Here is a 26,034-nt window from a genome sequence, read left to right as displayed (position 1 = left end):
ATGGCTCCTTCTTTGTAATCTAACTTAAGAGCATCATGAGATCAATATGTTTACACAGCAATTTCATGCTGGCAGATATGTGTGTGTGTGTGTGTGTATAAATATATGTATGCATATATAAATATATAGGTGATTTGCATGTCTTATTGTTTGTGGGCTTTTAACCAATGCTGGAACTAACAGCATGCAATTAAATGGTGTCACTATCACTCAAACATACCTCATGCTAGCTTGAGCATGGCTTGTCTATCTTATGATTTTCTTGCTAAAGACTAAGTGTGAGATAAATATTTCGATATCTAAGTCTCTACATTTCTATCTGTAAGCTTCAAAAATGTCTTTAGAAACACAATATGATGATGAGTAACAAAAATGAACAAACTATATTGTTATATTGTGTGTATATGCAAATATGTAGCAACAAATCCCATTATTATATATAATTATAATGTACCAATTAAGAAAAAATAAAACATGTTCTGAGCCATCTCAAGATGGTAAAGGTCAGACAGTTGCTGGAGGGCCTAACTGAAGAATGTCCATTTGTGTAAAAGCAGACACTTTACAAATGTCTCAATTTTTATATAATGAATCAATTTAAAATGAGTAGGATTTTAGGCAAAACATTATATCAAATTTAACCAGCTACTTTAATCTGACTTGACTGTTTCTATAATTTGCACACACTCAGAATACCAAGTTTCCTACCACTAAGATTGTCAAATTGATGTGATGTTGTCTCTGAAAACAAGTCCTAACAGATTAAAAAATATCTTCAGCATTATACACCATCAAATTGGCCACTTGGAAAGAGACAACAGAAAAAATACTTTGCAGTTTAAAAAAAATTAGTAATATTAGTAGTTTACCACATCCTTACTACCAACTTGGCATAACTGAACTACCATCCCTACTACCAACTTAGCATAACTGAACTACCATCATCTTTTTTTAAATATATTTTTTAGTTGTATATGGACACAATAACTTTATTTTGTTTCTTTCTATTTTTATGTGGTGTTGGGGATTGAACCCAGTGCCTCACATGTGCGAGGCAAGTGCTCTGCCACTGAGCCACAACCCCAGCCCCCCAACCCTCTTATTTTTATTATTGCTCACCAGTAAAGGATGATTGATTCACTTGATTTTGCATATTTATCACCATTACCAGGATATGAAGATTACCTGAGTGACTGTGCTTAGGAGAACTTAACTAAAAGCAAATGTGAATAAGTGTAAAGAACCTTATGAAATTATATTTTTGAAAACTTCATATTATAAACAGAATTACAGAAATATAGAAAAAGAATTTGCAAAGTTTTCCCCAAAATAATCTTCCAGGTGAATAATAAATAATATAAACAATGACATTTTTAAATTATAAAATTTTGAAAAAACATGATGATTAGAAAATTGCTTTGGATTTTTGACATGGTCCTGGATGAATAAAGTGTATGTTTTTTTGCCAATATCACTTGCTCTCATGGGTTTTAATTTCATACTCTGGTAAAAGGAGAGGTTAACCTGAAAGTTATTAATAACTTCCTGACACAATGGTTGAATTATTATAGAAATGAAGATTCCTTAAGTAAAAATATTAATGGCACGGTTATACAGACAACAAATTTTGGCAGGAGTACAGACCTTTTAGGTCATCTGACCATGACCTCTTATTTAGAGATGAGGAAACCAATGCAGTGAGATAAAATCATACCTTTTTCTCCTACTTAGTTATAGAACTAGGAAGTGAAACACCATCAAAAGTACCCTGTGAAGACTGATTTTAAATCTATGATTAATTTCCATGGAAATTCACATAAACATTGACAATATTACCATGTACATGTGAGTTTATTTTCTTGTCCTTATCACTTCCCAATCCCCAGTTTATATGTGAGTGAGATGTATTTTCTTGATATGACTATACGTAGAGATAACTACTTCTCATTCCCTCTTCATTGTGTACCAACATTTAAAGAAAATTGACAAAGGTTGTAGAATATAAATGGATGAAACATAACTGTGAGGTATGGCAGATAAATTTTTATACCTATCATACAAAATTGAATTTTATAGTTATCTAGTAAAATACTTTGCATATAATCTTCATTGAAAAACATCGAGTAAATGAAAATGTACACAATCTGTTTTTAGTATTTACCATTTTAAATTGGTATAGTTCTGAATTTATTCATATATAAAAGAATGTGCTTGTTCCAGAAAGAATGTGTATATACCTCACATTAAGCTACATCTCATTTAATCCAGACAACTTATCTCCTATATTTTATTTGCTCATTCTGTTTACACAGAAGGAAACTGGAGATGGGAAAAGTACATTCCTCAGAATTAGCAACTGGGGCTATTAGAATTTAAACGTGATTCTGTTTAAAATGCAAACAACCAACTAAAACACCCAGATATGATTTAGGTCAAATATGAATATGAATGAAGTAAGATTGTGGTGTGTAAGCATGTTTACTAACGTTCCTACATATCTATTTCTATTCTTATTTATTTTTTATTGTTTATTTATTTTTGGTAGTGGGAATTAACCCAGGTAAGCCTTATCACTGAGCTGCACCCCCAGCCCTTTTTATTTCTTATTTTCAGATAGGGTCTTGCTAAGTTGCTTAGGGCCTCACTCTGTTGCCGAGGCTGTCCTTAAACCTGAGATCCTGCCTCAGCCTTCCAACTTTTTAGGATTACAGTAATGCGCCACCACACCCAGTAACAAAACAAAATTTTTACCAATAACTACCATTTTCCAATTATCTACAGAGGAAAATAAGACATACCTTGTTAAATGTTTTGATTATCACAGGTTGTAGTTATGCTCTCATAAGTCTCATAAATAAAGATTCATTAGTTTATTTCTATAATCTTCATATAAATTAGCATATTAGTAAGCCAAATTATAGAACCAATTTAGGTGTCTGTCAATGGATAAGTGGGTAAAGAAAATGTGGTGCATATGTGGAGTTTTATTGAGCCATAAAGAAGAATGAAAATATGTTATTTTCAGGAAGGAAAATGAAAGGAACTTGAGAGCATTATGTTAAGTGAAGAAAAGGCAAACTCCCAAAGTCAAGGGTAATGTGTTTTCTCTCAAATGTGGAAATTAAAGAAGAAAAAAGTAAAAAAAAAAAAAAAAGGTGCATGGGGTGTCTCATGAAATCAAAATATCAGTAGAGTAGAGGAAGAGGACAGGGGAGGGAGGAGGGAGGGTAAAGGGGAAATACTGGGGAACCGTACTGACCATATTGTCATATCGTGTACATGTAACATGTAACAATGAATCACACTACCATATATAATGAATAATTCACCAATAAAATATATGGAAAACAAAAATAGGTTAATTAAATTCCCTAAATTTTCATGGAGTGTGGAATCAAGATTGGTATCCAGGAAGTTCTTTAATATTTGGTTATTAATCGTTTCACTAGAATCCCTGAACTGATAGCATCAAAATTTAGTCAGAGATGATAGATGTTATTAATCTCTTCATTACCATGTGTTTTTAATCATTCATTTCAGATGAGACTCTAATAAATGTTACCACATGTCCTTGCCACAGTTTTCCTCCCTCCTTCTTAATATTTATTGCATGAAATAAATTGCAAGGCTTTTTGAGGATTGGAGAATTCAGTATTTCCTGGGTATGTCATTTTTATCTCAGTAATTACCAGTCTGTTGTCCTTAATACTTTTGATGTCCCTTCAAATTAAATCAATGACAAAGGAAAAACAGGGATAATTTTAGCATTTCCCTTCCTGTTGCTATGCTCTGGCACTAAGTAGCCTTTCTATTAAGGAATAAATAACCTGAATATTTTCTTATTCATAAACTGGTTATGTGAAGAAATTAAGGCAGAAGATGTGAATAAATGCTCAAGTCCAGTTGTAATTTCCAACCTTACTCCACCATTTAAAAATACATTTTTCAAATGAGCTTTAGTTTTGAAAAAAAAATACATTTGGATTAAACTGTGTCTCTAGGCATGAGATGCACAGACTGCAAGGATAATACAAGATTTGGGTATTTTTCATAATTGGAGCACATTGCCACATAGTGAGTTAAAGTTATGATAGGAAGTGATCATTAAATTGGGCCAAATGAAAACACAGGAAAAATTACATTTCTGGTTACTGCCATTGTAAATGAATATCTCAAACAATTTACTTGCAATTTATTTTCCTTCTTGGCTTAACTCATGATCTAGCAGTCCAACTGGGAGTATCTTTCATGTAAACAACAGCAAAGGCATGTCTAGAAGTTTATTCTATGGGTACTCCCTAAGTAAACAAATATTCATAGTGCAAAAATGTTCAAGAAAACATCATCCACAATAGCAAACAATAACTGGTAATAGCAAGAATTTTATGAATCAGAGACCAAAAAAGTAATCACAGAATTACCGTATTACAGCATAGGGAAAAAAGTACAGCTGTACATAGGGAATTTAAAGATGTCCAAATTTACACACATATATAAATGCATTAACAGAAATATACACACACAGAAACGGACACTCATGTGTACTTGTTTATATATTTATAAAGATTTGTCTATCCATGGGATATTCCTGGAGGTATACACAGGAAACCATTAGCAATGTTTAGCTTTGGGTGTGGCATTGAGAGTAGAACAGAAAATGGAGACTGTGCCAGATAGCAAGAAAGAGATATATTTTATTTTATATTTCTCTGAAGTGTTTGTTTTCTATCACTAGTATGTGCTATCTCTAAAATGAAAGCAAATCAAAACAGAAAAAAGTACTGAAAAGAAAACAATTAGTGAAATAAAGATGGTGCAAGATTTTAAAACTCTCATTGTCAATCTTTTTTTTTTCTTTTCTTTTTTTCTTCTTTAGTTGTTGATGGACATTTATTTTATTCATTCATTTATATGTGGTGCCGAGAATCGAACCCAGTGCCCCACACATGCCAGGCAAGCACTCCACCACTGAGCCACAACCCCAGCCCGTCAGTCTTTCTTAAAGTAAACATGACCCTGTGGTCTTAAGGAAGTGGAAAATGATTTCCATAATTCCACTGAGTGGTCTTATATGAAGGGCAAACAGAAGGAAAACTCAACTTCCATGGCCAAAACATGAATTTGGGAGTTGTTTGCTTTAAAACAAAATAAGCAAAATATTTTGTTACTAGATTCCCACTGTGCACTGTATGCTTTCCTGTTAAAGAAAATGGAAGCCTGAAAAAGAATCAAGGCCCTCAGTTAGGAAGCCTGCTATGAGTCGTGCATGTACTTTAATAAAGAGGTTAGAGATTATCCAGCTTGCTAAGGCTTAGCAGCTAGTTAGTGTCTGCTTCATTCAAAGTCAGCCTTCTTTCCACTGTGTCAAACTGAGTCTCTTCTGTAAAAAAGGTCTAAATTACATTGTGAAAGTGAAGTTTCAAAGTCTCTGATATTTTAGCCCGACAATTAGCTTAACTGATAATTTGAGAATGGAGTGTTTAGTTTGTGCCAGGCAGCATTGTAAGCTGTTTCCATGTAGAAATTCTTTAATCTTTCCACTGTTCTCAAAGAGAGCTACTGTTATTGCAAGCTGATTTATCAGATAAGAAAACCTAGGATTAGAGAGGTTATGTAAATTGTTTACCCATATTTTTTTTCCTTTAGCTACTCTAAAATATAATCCACCTTTACTATAATGGTATTAAAAAGATATTATACAAAAATAAAATAAATTTTCACATGAGGTTCAGTGGTGCACGTCTGTAATCCCACTGGCGACTGAGGAGGCTGAGGCAGGAGAATTGTGAGTTCAAAGCTAGCCTCAGCAACTTAGGGAGGCACTTAGCAATTCATTGAGATCCTGTCTCTAAATAAAATATATGTTAAAAAGGGGGGGGGGCTGGGGATGTTGCTCAATGGTTAAGCACCCCTGGGTTCAATGCTCAGTAAAAAAAAATATTTTTTCAAAATAAGGTCACTTATATGCATTTATTCTAAATGTGAAGGTGTAATGCAGATTAAAAATAAACATTAATAATTCTGACAAACATAGGCTAAATATTATAAATTAATGATTAACTTATCATTACAAACTATGCACTCACAGGCATTGAACCAGATTCCTTCCTATATGACTAAAACTATGAAGTAAAATCATTAAAGTGTTAATATTTTTTCAACTTAATTTGACTAACAGTCATAGACTGACAATAATTCGGCCTCCTATGTGATGTTTTAAAAATGGATTCCAAGTTGGGCATGATAGTGCACGCCTGTAATCCCAGTGGCTTGGGAGGCTCAGGCAGGAGGATCGAAAGTTCTAAGCCAGCCTCAGCAACTTAGCAAGGTCCTATTTCAAAAGCAAAACATATAAAGGGCTGGGGATGTGGCTCAGGGGTTCAACATCCCTGGGTTCAATTCTTGGGACAGAAAGAGAGAAAGAGAGTAAGAGAGACAGAGACACACACATGGAGAGAGAGAGAGAGAGAGAGAGAGAGAGAGAGAGAGAGAGAGAGAGAGAGAGAGAGAGACAAAGGAGTTAGGGAGGGAGGGGAAAGGAAGGGAAGGAAAGGGAAGGAAAGGATGGGGAAAGGAAAGAAAAGAAAAACCAGGAAAGATTTTAGCACTCAGCATTTTATAAATGGGAAAATATAGGTTGGTAAAGTGACAACCTCCGACCACAAAATAACTTATTAAAAGTAACCTGCCTAGAATACAGAAGTTATTGAATTTTCCCTTGTGGCCACACCACAAACCATGAAAAATGTGGTGCACCATCTGAAATACATTAAACTTCACTGGCACTTCAAATAGATTTCCTAAACCATAAACCATACAGAAATCTAATTAATGTACTGAATGTACATCAGCCACAATCGAATTTAAGAGGAAAAGATAAAGAAGATACCAACTGCCATTAAATTGGGTGAAAGTTTTTATACTGTCTTGTTTAAAACTCCCTTAAGGCAGGAAATGCATCTAAAACATGTTGAAAGTTGGTAATCTCTCTGAACATATATATTTTAGTGACTGGATTCACTCTACTTCTAGTCATCTCTAACTTTTGGCAGTTATATTGGCTATGAAAGTGCTAAAGATGAATCAAAATTTGTTTCCCCATTTTTTCATTGGTTCATATTAGTTATATATAACATTAGGATTCACTTTGATATAATTATAAATGCATGGCATATAATTTGTTCTAATTCAGTCTTTAATTTATCCCCTTTCTTTTCTCTCCTCATCCCTCATTCCCTTTCCTCTACTGATCTTTCTGCTATTTACTTACAGTTATTTTTATAAAAAATTAGTATCTTGTGGATGTACATGATGGTGAGATTCAGTGTATATTCACACATGCACACAGGAAAGTTAGGTTAGATTCCTTCTCCTGTCTTTTCTTTATGCCATCCCTCCTCCCTCCCCATCAATCCCGTTCTTCTACTCCACTGATATTGTTTCCCTAATTTTTGACCCATTTGTTCTGTTTTTGCCAAGTATAGTTACCTAGTCCACCTTTTTTGTCCTGTAGTAAACCTTCTGCTGTTTATAGACCCCTCCCCCAATTCTTTCCCCATTCACTATCTTGTAGCTGCCTGGAAGTTTCTTATAGGAAAGAAAGAAATAAAGAAGAGTCTCTCACTGGATGGCAGACCATCTTGCTGAAACATGACATGAGAGTGGCTACTGTGTGCCAAGTAGACTGAACACTGTAGGTTAAAATGTTGCCACAGCTGCCTCCATACCGTTATCCAAGGGCCTAAGTCTGTGAGGTGTCCTGGTCACATATCTGATTGCTACTGATTTTATGTTAAATTAAAATCTTGAGTTGTTTACATTAAATTTCATCAGATAACATCTTTTCCTCTCCAGTGTTCCATCTATCAGTACTGTTTCTCTCTGTTTGTTCTGCCATAATCTTAATGCAGGCAGCTTGTTGTTTTAACTATCCTTTCAACTCTGTGTCATTTGTAAATCTGATAAGTGGTTTCCTGTGTTTTCATGCAAGTCATTAATCAAAAACTCTGAATAGGTCAGGGACATGGACAAAGACTTTAAGCACACCCTGGGAACTCCATTCCAGAAGATATGTGGGCACTTATTAGAACTACTAGGCACATACTGAAGTTTTACTTAGTTAAAACCTAAAGAATTCTGAGACGAAAAAATCTAGGAGATTTATTCTAATTTCATATTTACGCTGTATGTTATATGATTTAGATTTACTGTTATTTATTATTTTTTTGAGGGTGTGTTGGAGAGCACTACATATTTTCCATGATTAGAGCTGCTCAAAGAGTTGTAAAACACTAATTCTATGAGTTAGAAATTATTATCTCCATATGCAAATTTAGAAGCAAACCTTGCAGGGAGTTATTAATTTGATTAAGCTTACATGGACAGTGGTAATGAATTCAAACCCAGATCTAAGGCACCACTTGTTCTAATTAGTTCTCTTAACTAAATACTTCAGCTCTCTTCTCCTTCAGCCTCCACCCATTATCTCATCATACCTGGGAAAATATCCCATCCGGAGCCTGGATGGTTTTCTTTCATAATAATACCACTTCACTTTCTTTCTGCTTTTATCATTAATTCAATATTGCTATACAATCAAACCCAACATCTTTCTTATTCAATGATAATGACAAAAAGCATATAAAAGAGCCTACATGTTTCTGTGTACATAAACAGTTCACATGCACAGAGAGAAACACATGAGACCATTTCTATCACAAAATGATTTAACAACTCCATTGTGCAAAACACATTATCAAAGGCAGCATTTTAGATGAGACATTTAATTAGCAACATTAATAACTATTTATGGTCCAATTCTTTGTCAAACAAACCAGTATAGAATAATAGAACTTGCAATCTCAGTCAGAAAAGGAGTGTTTAGATCTCTCTCCAAACATTAATAAATTCCTCAGGAGGCTTTGTGGGGTATATTTTGGCCATATTCTATATAGTTTCCCCAGATGATCCCTTCCTGAGCAATGGCTCCATTTTCCAACTCAAAGTCAACTATTTTCTAGTGCATTTCTATAGTACACCATAGAGGCCTCAAAGATCTCCCCCTGCCAAAGATCCTATTAGAGGGCTCACAGGGACTTCACACTTAGCATGTCCCAAACTAAACTTGCTATCTATCTCTCCTTCTCCAGTGCTCATAGTTTTAGGCCACATATGCATGCCAGAAACTTGGGAAACACCCCAGTTTTCACCTTTTGCATTCCTTATAACCAACCTCTACCTCCTAAAGTAATACATTATTTTTTTTTAATATCCAAACTAGTTATTTGTCTTTATTTCTACTGTTCTCTCCCTAGTAAACACTACTTTTTTCTCTCTCTCTTGGTTACAGCCAATGCTATGTAATTGGCTCACTACCACCATCCATTCTTTCCTGTCTACAAAAAACAAACAGGGACATCCATTACAGACAAGGACATACCTAAAAAACCCAAATTGTATCACATCACTTCCTTGCTTAATAGAATTCTATTACTTCCCCCCAGAAAAAAATTAAAATTTCACAATACATGAACTGTATTGGAAGCCTCATCTTTTACCAATCTCTTGTTTCAAATCCTACTAGATTTCTCTCATTTTATAAAGTCACCATGTCAGACAGTTTCTAGGGACTTTTTTTTAACATATTCTGGAAATGCAGTGATGACTATATTGAATTACTTCCACTTCAGTATAAAGAATGTCATACTAAGACCACTTTGTCCAGATTTATTGGCGAGGTAGAAGGGAGTAGGGAGTGGACTGAGGTACCAACCTGAATGAGCATCCAGCTAAACTGGCAAAGATACAGGTAATGTGTGATGGCAGCCATGGCTGAACAGCTGTCCTCAGTGAGTTGGGGACTTACATATGCAGATACCAGGAACACAATCTGGAAGAAACAGATACTTCTATTTTTAAGCCATACTAAACTTGATGAAGAATGTTAAAAAAAGAAAAAAAATTGCTTTCTCATCTGAATTTATGATTCAAAGGAAAAAAAATCAGTTTATTTGTTGCCCAAATTCATCTAAGTCTTTCTAAAAATGGCAGTATGAAAAATGGATTTTTGTATTTCTAAGAAAAAATGAAGGATATGAAATTATGCTACATGTTGCTATGGGCTCATAAGAGGAAATTCTCAAAGCAAACCTCATTCTTACCATTGATAAAACCAAAATCCTATGAAATAATTTTGTTTTATTTAATTAGAGAATAGGAAACAGAGTGACAACACCCTTCCTTGTTTAAATCAAAGCTGATTGAAAAGCAAAGAACCCGAAGCTGGATTTTTGACTTTGATTTTACCATCACATGTTACATAATATATATAACAAAACAGATGTCAAGTGAGTTTAGAAATCAAATTCTATGATTACCTTAATCCCTGGATTTTTATTAAAACTACATTTAAGACTTTTTTTGGAAATCACCTTCACAATGAGGTATCTCTTGCCTATATTATTTAAAATTACACCTTCTGCTTTTATCTGCTTTCCACAAGAAAGTCTTCTGACTCTTCTTTTTCCAAACACTACTCATCACCTTCTATCAAGCTCTGTAATTTACTTATTTCATATTTTTCATTGTTGTATCTGTTAGTCTCACCCACTAGAATGTAATCTGTGCAAAAGCGGGATGTTTACTCACTGATGTATCCCAAGCGCCTAGCTCAGTGTCTGGTACCTGGTAGGTGCTTAATAAATACTTTCTGAATAAATGAACAAATGAAGTACAATGCTTTTTCTGATTTCTATCACTTTGTTTTTATTCAAAACACAAGAACCATATACATTTTCTAATGAAAAATGTAGCTGGCAAAGGAAAATTTGGACCAATAATATTAACACAACAATGTCTCCATCAATAAATTCCCCCAGGATTCAAGAATTTCTTCTTCTACGTGATTTTTATTAGTGCATTATAGTTGTACATAATGATGGGATTTGTTGTTACTTATTGATACATGCACAGACTATAACAATATAATTTGGGCAATATCACTCCCTAGCACTTCCTCCCTCCCTTTCCCCTTCCAGTCCTTGATCCTTTCCTCCACTAATCTCTCTTTGTCAGTTCAAGTTTTTAACCTTATACTTTTAGAGGCTACTATTGTGCCTAGAATATGAAGTGGTCAATAATTATTAACAGAATAAATGATTAGTTCCCCCAAAAGGGGTGATTGTATATAAGAAGGTAAGAAGGAAACTAGCTAAATTATGTCTCAAAAATGCTTGCTTTCTTCAAAGGAGAAGCCTTAATATTCTTTGAATTTCCTTCTAAAAGTGAATAAATTGCTCAAAAATAAATCATAACATTGTGACAAAGCATTATTTTAGTTTTCAAGTGATGTGCCCCTCCCAAATTTTCTTGTCCAAAGAGTGTGTCAACTCTTCTTGAAAACTTCTGCCCAAAGTTGTTCTTAGGGCAGTATCACACAGGTGAATTTGTCAGGACTGCAGTGAGGCCTTCCATGCTGATACAACCTCCATTTCACAGTGAAAGACTTACCTTACTCACCTTCCTTAGGCAATAATTGCATAAGTTCCAACATTACTTAATAATAAATGGATGGGCCGTGGCTGTGGGCCCAGAGGTAGAATGCTTGCCTTGTACGTGTGGGGCACTGGGTTCCATCCTCAGCACCACATAGAAATAAATATATAAAAAGATATTGTGTCCATTTACAACTAAAATAATTTTAAAAAAATGGATAATGGATCTCATATCATGCTAAAGTAACTTTACCTTTTTGAGAAAACATTTATTTTTGTATTGAAGATTGAATTCAGGCACACTTTACCACTGAACTACATCCTTAGTCCTTTCTATGTTTTTTTTTTTTTTTTTAATTCTCAGACAGGGTCTCACTAAGTTGGCCAGGATGCCCTTGAGCTTGCGATCCTCCTGCCTGAGCCTTCCAAGTTGCTGGATCACAGGTGTGCTTGAGAACTGTTTATTTGAAGACCTGAACTAGTTACTTGCCTCTTCCTGGCCTAATTCCTTCATCAGTAGTAGCTAGAAATTTGAAAAGATAAAGTTCTTTTGTACTCCACAATTCCAGAATTATTTTTAAAATTCACATTACTGATTCAACATTCTATTTATTTAGCCCTGAATTTGGAACATGTGTAATACATACTATTAATGGTAGAGAGTTGTGTTCACATCACCCAGTAGTATTAGGGCTTCAATTTGAGTAGCACCTCTTTTATGAAATTAGTTGTACCCACATTTGGGGCTAATTATTTATTATTTTTATTTCTTCTTGTTGGATTGCTCCTTTACCAATATGAACTGACCTTCTTTGTCTCTGTAGATTAATTTTGGTGTGAAATCTCCTGTCAGATATGAAAGTAGCTACTTCTGCTTTTGGGGGGGTTCTTTTCACATGGTACATCAACTTCTATCCTTTCACTTTCAGCTTGTGGCTGTCTATAAAGTGCATTTCATGCAAGCAGCATATAGTTGTATCTTTTTTTTAAAATACATTCTTCCAGTCTATGTCTTTTAATTGGAGAGTTAAGACCATTTCCATTCAACATTATTAGAGAGAGATGTTTATTGACTCCTGCCATTTTGATTTATTTATCATATTTAATTTGGCCCTGTTACTAATTTGCTTAGCTACTCTTCAAATGAGATTTTTTCTTGTGTGAGCTTTGAGGTTTATTTATTTTTTTTTTAAATTTCTTGTGTGTGTAGTATTTTAAGTAAGTTATGTGTGCTGGTTTAGTAGTCATGAATTCTTTTAGTTTCTGCTTATCTTTTTTTATAATTAGAGAGACAATTTATTTATTTTTAAATTTTTTAAATTTATTATTTAAAAATAAATGACAGTGGAAGGCATGACAATTCTTTTTTTTTACTTAAGCTACTAGATTTTATTTATTTTTATTTTTATTTTTTTTGTTGTTTTTTTAATTTATTTTTTTTATTGGTTGTTCAAAACATTACAAAGCTCTTGACATATCATATTTCATACATTAGATTCAAGTTGGTTATGAACTCCCAATTTTACCCCAAATACAGATTGCAGAATCACATAGTTTCTGCTTATCTTGAAAGGTTTCTAGCTTTCCTTGATTTTGAAGGATAGTTTTTATGAATACAGCCATCTTGGTTGACAGTTATTTTCTTTTAGGACCTGGAATACATTGTTCCAAAACCATCCTGGCTTGTAGAGTGTATGCTGAGAAATCAAAAGTGATTCTGATTGGGTTGGCTCTAAATGTGACTTGATGTTTTTATGTTGAGGCTTTTAAAATTTTATCCTTGTTCTGTGTGTTAGGCATTTTAATTAAAATGTCTTATGGAGAGGTTCTTTTTCAATCTTCTCTGCTTGGAGTTCTGGATGTCCATCTCAGTCTGAAGGTTTGGACACTTTTATGTTATTATTTCCCTGAATAATTTATCCATTCTATTAGCCTGTATCTCATAGCCTGCCTCAATTCCAGTGATTCTTAAATTTGGTCTCTTCATGTTGCCCCAGAAATCTTGTATATTCTTATAATGATGACATTTTTTTTAAATACTGTCTGAATGTTTAACGCTAGCCACTTTGTATTCCAGGTCTGAGAGTCTGTCTTCAGCATGGTCTACTCTATTAGACAGACTTTCAACTGAATATTTTATTTTATTTATTTTGTCTTTTATTTCCAAGATTTCTGTTGGATTTCTGTTTGGAAAGGATTTCTCTTCCACTCTCAAGTGTGGACTTTTGTAGGGCACAGTCTTCACTTCCCAAAGTGTCCTAGAATAATCTGGATTGAGATTCCCCTCTTAGGTGTGGCGAACACAGCCTTTATTTTTCTCTGTTTTTGCTGTAGCAATGGATGTCCATAGGTGGGACCTGGGAGCCAGCCCTAGCTGTTTCCATTTGGAGCCTGGTCATTATCTTGGGTTTTTAATCTCTTCTATTGTTTGTATTAAAGTACAACTGAAGGTTGAGTCATTAATTTGTGTGTGGAGCAAGGTGTGCTGTCCTTTGGTTGAGGTTTAGTTCAGTAGCAGGGTTTCTACCCTGTGAAATTGTAGTGTTCTTGTAGCTTCCCAGCACCTCACAGAATGAGTGAAACAAACAATAGCAACAACCAAAGCAAAAAATATAGAACATCAAATTAAATACTTAGTTCCTGTTATGACATCTACAATGTTAATCACCACAAAACCCAGAAATGGTAGGGTCAGCAATTGCCATTTGCAACAACAATAAGTAACCATGAACTATATATGGCATTCAAGAAAGCAACAGTTTTCAACTATGTTGTCCACAGCAGTAATAACTGCAACAGCATTAATGGTAGGGGAAGGAGTTACATACACCAATGAGTGCTAAAAGATGGTAAGAATACAGTTAATTAAAAGAAAATGATAGTAGAAAATAATTTCAAAAAGTGAACACAGAGAATACAAAAGAGATGCAGCATGTAATGATTAAAAGGAAGGGGGAAAAAGTAGAAATATCAAAGTAAAGGGAGAATGAAACAAAGAATAATAGAATTTGGCTGTTAGTAGAAGAAAACAGGGAATGAGAAATAAACAAATGAAAAACAATATAAAACAAAACCAAATTATACTAGTCAAAATCCCTCACCCTCAAAAGATAAGGCAAGGAAAAATAACTACATTTTAAAAATGCTAAAAATGAGGAAAAAAGAAACACATATGTATATGTATATATGTTCATGAACCAATCAGCACAGCAAAACAAAGAAAGAAAAGAAAGAAAGAAGGAAAGAAAGAAAATTAGAAAGATTATTAATAAAAAAATTAAGGAATCATTTCTACTGCAGTGGTAGTCAATGGGAATAGATGGACACTGACTGTGCCTGTCTTTCTTTCCATTTCTTCTTGGGCAATGTTCTGACAGCAAGAACAAGGGCCAGGCATCACAAATCCCTGTCTCTCTTTGTGTTTCTCACTAAGTTGCCAGTTGAAGTAGCCCAAGACTGAAGCTGATTCAAATAAATCTCAGCTTCTCTTCTCCCTAGTATGATGTAGGATGGGAAGGGAAGTACTGTCAGTTGGAGAGCTTGTCTGCACAGACCAGATCCATGCACTACTAGGGTGGGGCTGCTGCAGAGTTTTATGAGTGGAGTTCCAGCAGGTGGGGCTTAGGTCTAATCAGGCCTCAGGGGCTTTACTGGGGTGGTTTCTACTCTGTAGAGATTAGATCAACATATTCCTATGGCCTGGCAGTTGCTGATCTCTGCTGGAAGTCTGGATCTTGGGAGCCTCCCAAGGATTCTGCTTGTCAGGTAGGGGAGCCAATTCTTCACCCCCTCTGCTGCCCATAAACACAGCCTTTTCAGGCTTCCCTGGCTTATTCCCTGAGTGTATTTCACACCTGCCTGTCCAGATTCCTGACCCACTTCAGCTGGTCACATATGCCACCAGATTTTTATAAAGGGGGAACTGAGGACTTGAATCCCCTGGGTAAAACATTCTTTGTGCCTGTTTTGCTCACATTCTGCTACGTACACCCTAGGCAACCTGGAAGGTGATCTCCAGGATAGTGCAGCTGTATTTTTTCAGATTTCCCAGCTCCCAGAGCAGCTGATACTGCATGGCTACCTCAAGATGTCTCCTGCTTCAGCTTTCCATTGCCGGTGGGAAACACTGAACACTTTTTAAGCACCAGTGTACATGCGGCCTCTGGATCAGCTAAGGGCAGGTTGCTTTCTGCAGGTTTTTTCATACTAAATCTGTCCACTGTATTACTGTCTGTTCCCATCATCACTACTACTGCAGCAATTGCCTTGACTCCAATGTAGTCTTTCTTCTTTGTTTAATGTACCCAAATTTCGGAGTCTCTAAGATACTCTTGACTGCCCAGTATTGAATTTTAGTGAATCTCTCTTTGACCCACCTGGCAGAGAAGCAGTACATCTGCTGCTTGAATCCCAAGTGAAGGAGCAACTAGGAATGCAGCCTTCCTCTAGTCTGCCATCTTGAATCCTCTGAAGTAAGAATTCTTGGAGAACGTATTACATGTGGCCAAGCCTACCCCAAACTAATTTAATTTAAATTAAAACTGAAATGAAATAATGAAATAAAGCATCCCTGGGTTCAACCCCCATTATAAAAAACAAAATCTCCCAGCATATTTAGCTCACATATCTTTAAGAGTACATAAGCTAAGAATACATGGATTTTTAACATTGTTCTTTTATTCAGACACATTGTGATGACAAGGTAGAAGGTAATTCTGACAGCATCATGTTTAACACAATAAAGGAGAAACAGGAATTTTTTAAAAGTTCTCATTCATATATTCTTTATATATTGATTCATTCGGAAAGTGTTTGAACACCTGCTGTTTATAAAGCACTATGCCAGGCAAGATGAAGAGTATGATGGCAGAAAACTACTGTGTACTAGTTGGATGCTGCTGCATACCCTCTCATGTGTGTGTGTGTGGGGGGGAGGGGCTGTGTGTGACTATGTGTGTAGTTCACATATAATGATATAATGTCATTAATGTTTTTATCCCAATTTAATAAATTATTAAAGTTGGTCTGATAACTGTAATTGACATTTTTAAAAGTTATTAAAGAAAGTTTTAGAAATTTTTAGGGTTCAAATTTTGGTGTTCTGAATTGTAAGACCAGTGTTCTTTCTAGAACAGCATGCTGCTGCCTACAAAGCTAACCCAAGAAGAGTCCCATCTTCAAGTGCTGAAATTCTAGTCCACTCTTTCTCAATCTTTGTTAATCCAAAGCTTATCATAGATTCACATTGGCAATAGAATATAGAATAAAATGTCAATAGAATGTACAATACTGTGTTTAATTCCACATAACATATACACATTTTAACCAAAGGAAAAGAATGAGAATAATTCCCCTGAAAAAAAAACCAGTATATGTATAATCCCTTTTTTAAGGGACTTAAAAATCCTCTGCTTCTTCTTGTCAATTAGAGGCCTACTGTGCAAGTCAACAGAGAAAACAGAATAGATACATTTGTCTCTGCTTCCATCTAAACAGTAATATAATGAATATTGGTTTTTCAAAAAAAACTTAAATTCTCAGCAGCTCATGATGGTGCATGACTGTACAACAGCAGCAGTTGGGAGACTGAGGCAGAAGGATTGAGAGTTCAAAGCCAGCCTCAGTAACTTAGAGAGGCAGTAAGCAACTCAGGAAGAACCTGTCTATGAATAAAATACAAAAAAAAAAGAGAGAAAAAAAAAAGGCAGGGAGTGGGGGGGGGGGTTGCTAAGGTTGTGACCCAGTGGTTAAGCATCCCTGGGTTCAACCCCCATTATCAAAACAAAAAACAAACAATTCAATTCTTTGTACTCCTTAAGATACGAAAACAAAGTTGGTTCTTTGAAAAAAAAATACATAAAACTGACAAATTCTTAGCAATGCTAACAAAGAGAAGGAGGGAGAAATTACTAACATACGGGACAGAAAAGGAAATATCATAACAGACACTACAGAAATACAGAAGATAATTAGAAATTCTTTTGAAATCTTATACTCCAATAAAATACAAAATATTGAAGTCACAGACAAATTTCTAGAGTCATATGATTTGCCCAAATTGAATCAGGATGATATACACAATTTAAACAGATCAATATCAAGCAATAAAACAGAAGACACCATCAGAAGCCTATCAACCAAGAAAAGCCCAGGACCGGATGGATACACAGCTGAGTTGTACAAGACCTTTAAAGAAGAACTAATACCACTTGAAATTATTTTTTGAAATGGAAAAAAGAGGGAGCACTTCAAAACTTATTGTATCAGGCCAATATCACTCTGATTCCAAAACCAAACAAAGACACATCAAAGAAAGAAAACTTCAGACCAATATCTCTAATGAAAATAGATGCAAAAATTTTCAATGAAATTCTGGCAAATAGAATACAAAAACATATCAAAAAGATAGTGTCCCATGATCAAGTGGGGTTCATCCCAGGGATGAAAGTTTGGTTAAAAATACAAAAATAAATAAATGTAATCCATCACATCAACAGACTTAAAGATAAGAATCATACAATCATTTCAATAGATGAAGAAAATATATTCAACAAAATACAGCATCCCTTCATGTTCAAAACACTAGAAAAACTAGGGATAACAGGAACATATACTAACATATATTAAAAGCTATCTATGCTAAGCCCCAGGCCAACATATTCTAAATGGAGAAAAATTGAAAGTATTCCCTCTAAAAATGGGAACAAGACAGGGATGCCCTCTTTCACCACTTCTATTTAACACAGTTCTTGAAACGTTGGCCATAGCAATTAGACAGATGAAAGAAATTAAAGGGATATGGATAGAAAAAGAAGAACTCAAATTAGAACTATTTGCCAATGATATGATTTTATACCTGGAAAACCCCAAAAATTCTACCAGAAAACTTCTACAACTAGTAAATGAATTCAGCAAAGTAATGGGATATAAAATCAATACCCATAAATCAAAGGCATGTCTGTATATCAGTGATCAATCCTCTGAAAGGGAAATAAGGAAAACTACTCCATTTTCAATAGCCTCAAAAAACAAAAACAAGAACAAAAAATCTTGGGAATTAACAAAAGGGGTGAAAGACCTCTACAACAAAAAGAATGCTAAAGAAACAAATTAAAGAAGACCTTAGAAGTTGGATCTACCTTGTTCTTAGATAGGCAGAATTAATATTGTCAAAATGACCATACTACCAGAAGCACTACACAGATTTAATGCAATTCCAATTAAAATCCCTAAGACATTTCTCAAAGAAATAGAAAAAGCAGTCATGAAATTCATCTAGAAAAATAAGAGACTCAGAATAGCTAATGCAATCCTTAGTAAGAAGAGTGAAGCAGGTGGCATCACTATACCAGACCTTAAACTATACTACAGAGTACTAGTAACAAAAACAGCATGGTATTTACACCATAATAGACTTGTAGACCAATGGTACAGAATAGAGGACACAGAGACAAACCCACATAAATACAGTTATCTTATATTAGACAAAGGTTCTAACAACATACATTGGAGAAAAGATAGCCTCTTCAACAAATGGTGTTGGGGAAACTGGAAATCCATGTGCAACAAAATGAAATTAAACCCCTAACCCTCACCATGCTCAAAACTCAACTCAAAGTGGATCAATGACCTAGGAATTAAATGAGAGACACTGCACCTATTAGGAAAAAAAGTAGGCCCAAATCTCCAACATGTTGGATTAGGCCCCAACTTCCTTAATAAGACTTCTACAGTGTAAGAATTAAAATCAAGAATTGACAAATGAGATGGATTCAAAATAAAAAGCTTCTTCTCAGCAAAAGAAACAATCAAGGAGGTGAGTAGAGAGCCTACATTTTGGAAGCAAATTTTTACCACACGCACATCAGATAGAGCACTAATCTCTAGAATACATAAAGAACCCAAAATCATTAACACCAAAAAACCAAATAACCCAATCAATAAATGGGCCAACGAACTGAACTGGCACTTCTCAGAAGATGATATATAATCAATCATCAATATATAAAAAAATATTTAATATCTCTAGAAATTAGAGAAATGTAAATCAAAAGTACTCTAAGATTTCATCTCACTCCAGTCAGAATGACAGCTATCAAGAATACAAACAACAATAATTGTTGGTGAGGATGTGGGGGAAAAGGCACACTCATACGCTGCTGGTGGGACTGCAAATTGGTGTAGCCAATATGTAAAACAGTATGGAGATTCCTTGGAAATCTGGGAATGGAACCACTATTTGAACTAGCTATCCCACTATACCCAAAGGACTTAAAAACAGCGTACTACAAGGACACAGCCACATCTATCCACATGTATGGATAGAATCAAAGGAAAGACTTTTGAATGCTAAAGTAAATATACCTCTGAGTGTCTTAGGTGTGTTGGGGAGGTGTTTTATGTAATGCAGCAGATTTTGGCAACTACTAAATGGCATAAACTCGCCTGAACAGGTTTTTATGATTTTTTTTAATATTACCATGGTGAAAATACAGTACAAAAATCAATCAACATATTTACAGTTTTAAAATGGCATATTCTGTACATGTTCTTGTCTCTGCTTCTGTAAATAAAATAAGGTACAGATTTGCTAATGTTAAATATTAGCAGTTAGATCATTTAGCATGTCATTTATTTTCTTACCACATACAACAATTAAAAGATACAAACACACACCAATAAGTAATTTCATAGCTGATACTCAGACCCAAAGACAGGTGGAGATAGAAAATGTTCCCTCCATCAGTGTATGCACAGTTGGATTCAGGGATTTGTTTTAGCATATGGCTTAAAAATGTTAGTCAATCAAATGTTGTCATTTATCATTAAAAACAAAATAATACAGGTTGTCAGTATATACCTCAATTTTCTTCATAGCTCATCATTGGTAGAGTGTTTTGGATATCTGCCACTCACAGATGAAGACATTTTTACAGGTCGTTTTATAAAATGCAACAGTCAAGTTTACCAAAACCAAAGAGCTCTTTTTCCCCACTTTAGAATTTTTATAGAGGTATTTAATTATAGTTTTATTTTTTCTCTTTTCTTTAAAAACGTATTTTCTCTCTGAGAAACAGATCTTTATGAGTCATCCATTAACAGTGACTAGTCTTTTTCAACTGGTACATAGCCAAAGAATTACTAACTTATTTTTATCAGTAATAATAATAATAATAATTACCATTTAACGAATAGTTATTATGACTAGCTGCTGTGCTAAATGCCCTATAGACATTACTTCATCTTATCCTTCAATAACCTATGCAATTTAGAGATCACTGCCTCTGCTTTATAGAGGAGGAAACTGAGACTTAAGACAAGTAAATAAATTTGCTAAGGTCACAGACATAAGGTACAACAGAGCCAGGACTCAGGCCAAGTGTGCGGATTCCAAAGCCTATGTTCCTCACCACTTTATAATACTTAAAATAACCACTCAGAATGATGTACTCATATATCTGAAAAGTCACTAAGGCCACATACTTCCTGTTCATACAGGTTCTCAAGAAGAGCATAAAATCTTTTCATTTGAAGGAAGAACAGGCATAAAGGCCAGCTGACATGTCAAGATCATCCAAATATCACAAAGGTTGAACTAAATGTTTACATGTAGACTTAGATTCTCAAAGTCATATTTCTTAGTTCTTTGATGACTGCGTTTAGGAATTCTGTGGAAATAAAGTTTTTATGCCTGGAATGGACATTGAAATTCTTCACATAGAGTACACTGAGCTTCGTATTCCACTCATTTACTGATGGAACTGGGTCATGACTCAGAAAACTCAGATTATAGGCAATTTTGTTGTTGTTTGTTGTTAAGTGCCTTAGAATAAAACCATGTGAATTTTTCCATTTTATATTGGCAGTAAATATATGACCAGAATCTTTTATACAAATAACACAGTCCAGACTGCCAAAGTTACTTTGAAATCATGTGACAAGTTTACTTGAAATACATAGTGAAGAATTGCCATTTTTGCTTCAGAGTTATAGATTGAAAATAGTTTGATTCAACTTTTCATGGAATTCCTTAAATTTATGCATGGGTATGAGCTGGGAAGGAAATATAATTGAGTGGATTTTAAGACAAACTCGGAAATTCTAATACATTTCTACACAAGTCTAACTGTAGTTCATTAACTCAAAGGCAGAATCTAACCTTACTGTGTAGATGCCAAAGTTTATACTTCCTCTTCCTAGGAACATAAAGGAAACGGAATGACTTCAGATGTTTCTTATAAATAAAAAAGCCTTTTATTCACATATAACATGGAGTATATGCTTCCTTGCCTTTAATTATGGAGAGTTTTCATTTTCCTTCTCTGTATGCCCATATTTTAAACTACAAAACAGAATTCCCAACTACTGTATCCAGTGTAGAGTGGAACAGAGAACATAATATCAAAGACTAATATTACTGCACCATTGTTTTTGTTAGAATTGCTCTGCAAAGTATAAAAACTCTCCTAATTAGAAAAATTTGTACTCCATGTAGGTGTATAATGTGTCAAAACACATGCTATTGTCATGCACATTTAAAAAGAACAACAACAAGAACAAAATATTATACTGCTCTACAAAAAGATTTGTAAAAACAGGAAGAAAGTTTTTGAATATAAGAGCACTTTCCCCCTGATAATTATTTTCTAATTCCTTCATTTATTCATTCAAATATTTTTCTGCATGCCTGATTCTAGAGCCAGGCTTTTGTTATTTTATTTTGAGTTCATCTATGTAAGACCCAACATACAGATCTCTTTGCTTTGGAATGGCAGGTAAAACGTATAGGCAATAGAAGTTATAGGTCTTTGGAACAAAAAATAAAGAGATGCATTGTTTCTAGATTGGAAACAAGGAGATATTATGTTTCTGATTTATTTGTTTTGGAATTAGGAAGAAATGAGAGTCAGTTTGGACTGCAATAACTAAACAACAATCATTTACTCCTGAGAGTTCCAGAAGCTAGAAGTTTAAGATCAAAGTGCCAGCAGTCCAGGTAGCTGGTGAGGGTCCCCTGGTTTTGCAGATGGCCCCCAAGCAAATTCCATCATATTAGAGATTAGGCCTCAACACATAAATTTTGGGGGTCAGAAATATTTTGTCCACAGCAAAGTAGAAACAGAGCACCCAGAGAGCGCCATGAATTAACCCTAATTATGCTATTTTCTATGACTCAAACAACTTTTTAATTAACAGCCTAGTAGACCATTATTCACATAAATGATATACTGATTCACATACTTGAAGATGATCTATGGAAATATATAAATCACTACTAAATTGTATACATAATATTAAAATTATATTAATAATATGAATTATTGCTGGGTGCAATGGCACGGGACTGTAATGCAAGTGGCTCAGAAGGCTGAGTGCTGAGGATCAAACTTAGTGCCTCATGCATGTTAGGCAAGTGCTCAGCCACTGAGTTATAGCTCCAGCCCTCCATTACTTACTAATTGTATGAACTTAGGAAAATGATAGACTTATCTGGAACTCTCTTTCCTCATCTGTAAAAGAGATAATAATTATATTTGTAGAGTTATTGTGAAGGTTAAAAGTATTAATAAGTATAAAACTTTAGATGATTTACTATCATTAAGTTAACAGGCAATTTGTTCAAATAGATGCCACTATTTACATGCAATTGGTTAGGTGAATAAACAGCTAGCAACAGAAGACTCTATTTTTTCTCACTGGTAAGTTACTTGGAGGTCAATCAATCACATTTTAAAGAACTAGAGGATTCTATGTTATTAATGAAGTCATATCTTCCTATGAGTTTCTCAATTTTGAATCAGTTTCAATTTTGTTTTAATTTTGCATAACTATTCTTGGAGAAGAAACATCAGGAAATTCATGAATTATCTAGAGTCTTCAATATTTGAATAGCTCAGTTCAAAAACAGAAGAGAAACTGAATTAACAATAAGCTGCATCCTCCAAGAATATTCAGTTCTTGAAGTTGTCCAAATGGGCATATGAATTCTAGAATTGTCCTAAAATAGAGTGTTTTGTGCATATTGGGTAATGTTTTGGCTCAAATAAATGGAAAAGGAAGTAATCAACATTATTAGGTTCTTAACAGTGTGGTACTCTTTTGTGGTTTCCACAGTTGTTTCACTTTAACTCTCATTTAATTCTCTTAATCCCATAAGGTTATCATCCTTTTGCGATTGCTAAGGAAACAGAAACTCAAAGGTCTTATAGTTAACCAATGAAAAGCTTGGACTGGGCTTATCTGATCCCAATTCAATTACATTTTTGCTATTCTCGGCTATTTTTATGTTGCTTTAAGAAAATGATTGAAACTCAGGTAATAGCTATCATTAATTCTTTAAATGTGGAGACAGAGTTGAGATTTGCAACATAACTTTCAAGATTATTTCTGTTAATATGTTTCCATATTATGGAAATATGTTGTAAAATGGTTACTGGTGATCCTCACGGGTGAATACAATTGTGCTCTTTTCAAATAAAAAAAATTGTATGAAACTGTTTTTTAACTTATTTTATATGAACACTAAAATCTGTATTATTAAGCGATAAGATAGGTGACACAATGATTCTCAACAGAAAATCAAGTGGCTCTCTTTTAAAAAAAATAGTGAACAATTTTCTATGGAGGGAATAATGAAGAGGTGTACATAAGAAAACAAGGCAAATCAATACAGACTAGTCAAGAGCTATATAAAGTCCACTCCAGAGTCTATATGGAAGACATTTGAAGTGAAATTCCAGCACTCTCCATTTATAACTGTGTACACGGAGAGCTCACTTGAGTTCAGATTTACAAGGGGAAAATTTGATTCTCCCAAGTCATAAAACACTATTTGGAGTAAAACAAGGACTTGTGGAAGTTCAATGGTACTTTGACCATACTGTATATCATATATCTACAGATAAGCCAGAAGCCACTTTTATTGGTATATTCCTAATACTTAGCACATTGGCTGGATTAGTGAGAATTTAATAAACAGCTGTTGAATGAAGATTTGTTATATTTAAGATATAAATTTATTTGGAAATGTTTACAAGCATATGGTTTCAACTTGAATTGGAAATCTGTTGATTTTTGCTAGCACCATTAAATTATTCACTTTAAAATATATTATTAACTATATGTCAATTATTTATAGCTCTGGCTTCTACTAAGAAATTACATTAACTTAAGGGAAATGTTAATTCTTATGAGTAAACAGTGACAAGAATAAAATACAATTTTATTCCATTGGCTCTATTTGAGATTAGTAATGATCAGATGGTTTAGTACACTTAAAATTTAAGGTAGTGCTATAATATGAATCTTAAATGTCCCTCAAAGACCCATGCATTAAAATCTTGCTCCCCAGAATAAGGCTCTTGGGAAAAGGTGAAAGCTTTAAGAGATGGGACCTAGTGGGAAATCTTTAGATAATTGGGGGCATGACATCAAGTGGGAACTTCACCCCTTCCTATTGCTTTCTTTCTCTTCTCAGCCATGAGTGAGTAGTGTTGCTCTACCATGTGTTTCCAACAATGATGTGCCACCACAGACCCAAAACAATGGAGCCAATTGACTACAAATTGAAACCTCCAAAATTATGAGCTTAAATAAAACCTTTCTCTTTTTAAGTTTTTATCTTAAATGGTTGTTAGCTGGAAAGCTGAATAACATAAATTGGAAAGAAATAATTAAAATCATGCTTTGTATTTTCAAGGATCAACAATAATTATGGGAATCTTATTCATTCTTTTACTAGTAAAGCAAGAAACACAGGTATCTTCAAAACTTCAAGTCACTTTCAAAATAACCCATAATTCTGACTTGTCCCCTCTTTAGTGCTGGAAAACTTATTACCTCTCTACAATACAATTAAACTAATTCTTACTTGAAAGGCAGAGACTATCCATTCGGAGTACTCTGTAAAAGACATAAGGAACAGGAAAAAAAAAGTTTTCTACTTAGGAAGAGTGGACCATCTAGATACAAAGATAAGTGAATGCCATATCAAGCAAGGGTCCACACCAGATTCCCTCTCTGCTATAGCTTTTTAAAAAATTGTTGTTGTTTATAAAATAATTGTTGCTTGTTCTGCAAAGTTAGAATGAATATAAAGAAAGACTGAGGCCTATCACTATTAATGTAAGTAAAGTAAAATACTTAGCATTAATTATTTTCAATTAACCACATCATCCCTAGGAAGAAATCAAGACATAGGTAGTAGAATATTGTTTATAAATTGATTATTTATAATTATGTGAAATAATTGGAGATAAATACTCAAACAAAACCATCCCCTCCAAAGCTCTAAACCATCCATTGTGCTGGCATCAACATATTCTGTGTATCACTCAGTGGCTCAGGTTATTCAAGCCCTTGACCCAAGCACCTTTTTTTTCATCATCCTGTGCAATTATTTCTCAAATCTATTCTTTTTATATACTTGCTACACTTTTTAAATACCTGTTGAATATATCAGTCCCTCTCCCATTTCCACTGTTATCCCTCATCTGGACTACTACACACACATACACACACACTAATTTATCATAAAGGCAGG

At 34.3% G+C, this 26,034-nt stretch overlaps 1 protein-coding gene across 2 annotated transcripts in view; it reads right to left on the bottom strand.

Moving 5' to 3' along the window:
* Adgrv1 (adhesion G protein-coupled receptor V1) overlaps positions 1–26,034 on the bottom strand; it is a 569,696-nt gene that overhangs the window by 190,118 nt on the left and 353,544 nt on the right. For both annotated transcript variants that reach the window (XM_058574584.1, XM_046428479.2), the window contains one exon: positions 9,773–9,889. In XM_058574584.1, coding sequence (XP_058430567.1) covers positions 9,773–9,889 — 117 coding nt within the window. The remainder of the gene's footprint in view (positions 1–9,772; positions 9,890–26,034) is intronic.

Source organism: Marmota monax, unplaced genomic scaffold (genome assembly GCF_021218885.2).
Source record: "Marmota monax isolate L192 unplaced genomic scaffold, Marmota_monax_Labrador192_F-V1.1 WCK01_AAM20220418_F8-fsc00018, whole genome shotgun sequence".
NCBI classification, from domain to species: Eukaryota; Metazoa; Chordata; class Mammalia; order Rodentia; family Sciuridae; genus Marmota; species Marmota monax.
This window is presented reverse-complemented; position numbering and strand designations above follow the sequence as displayed.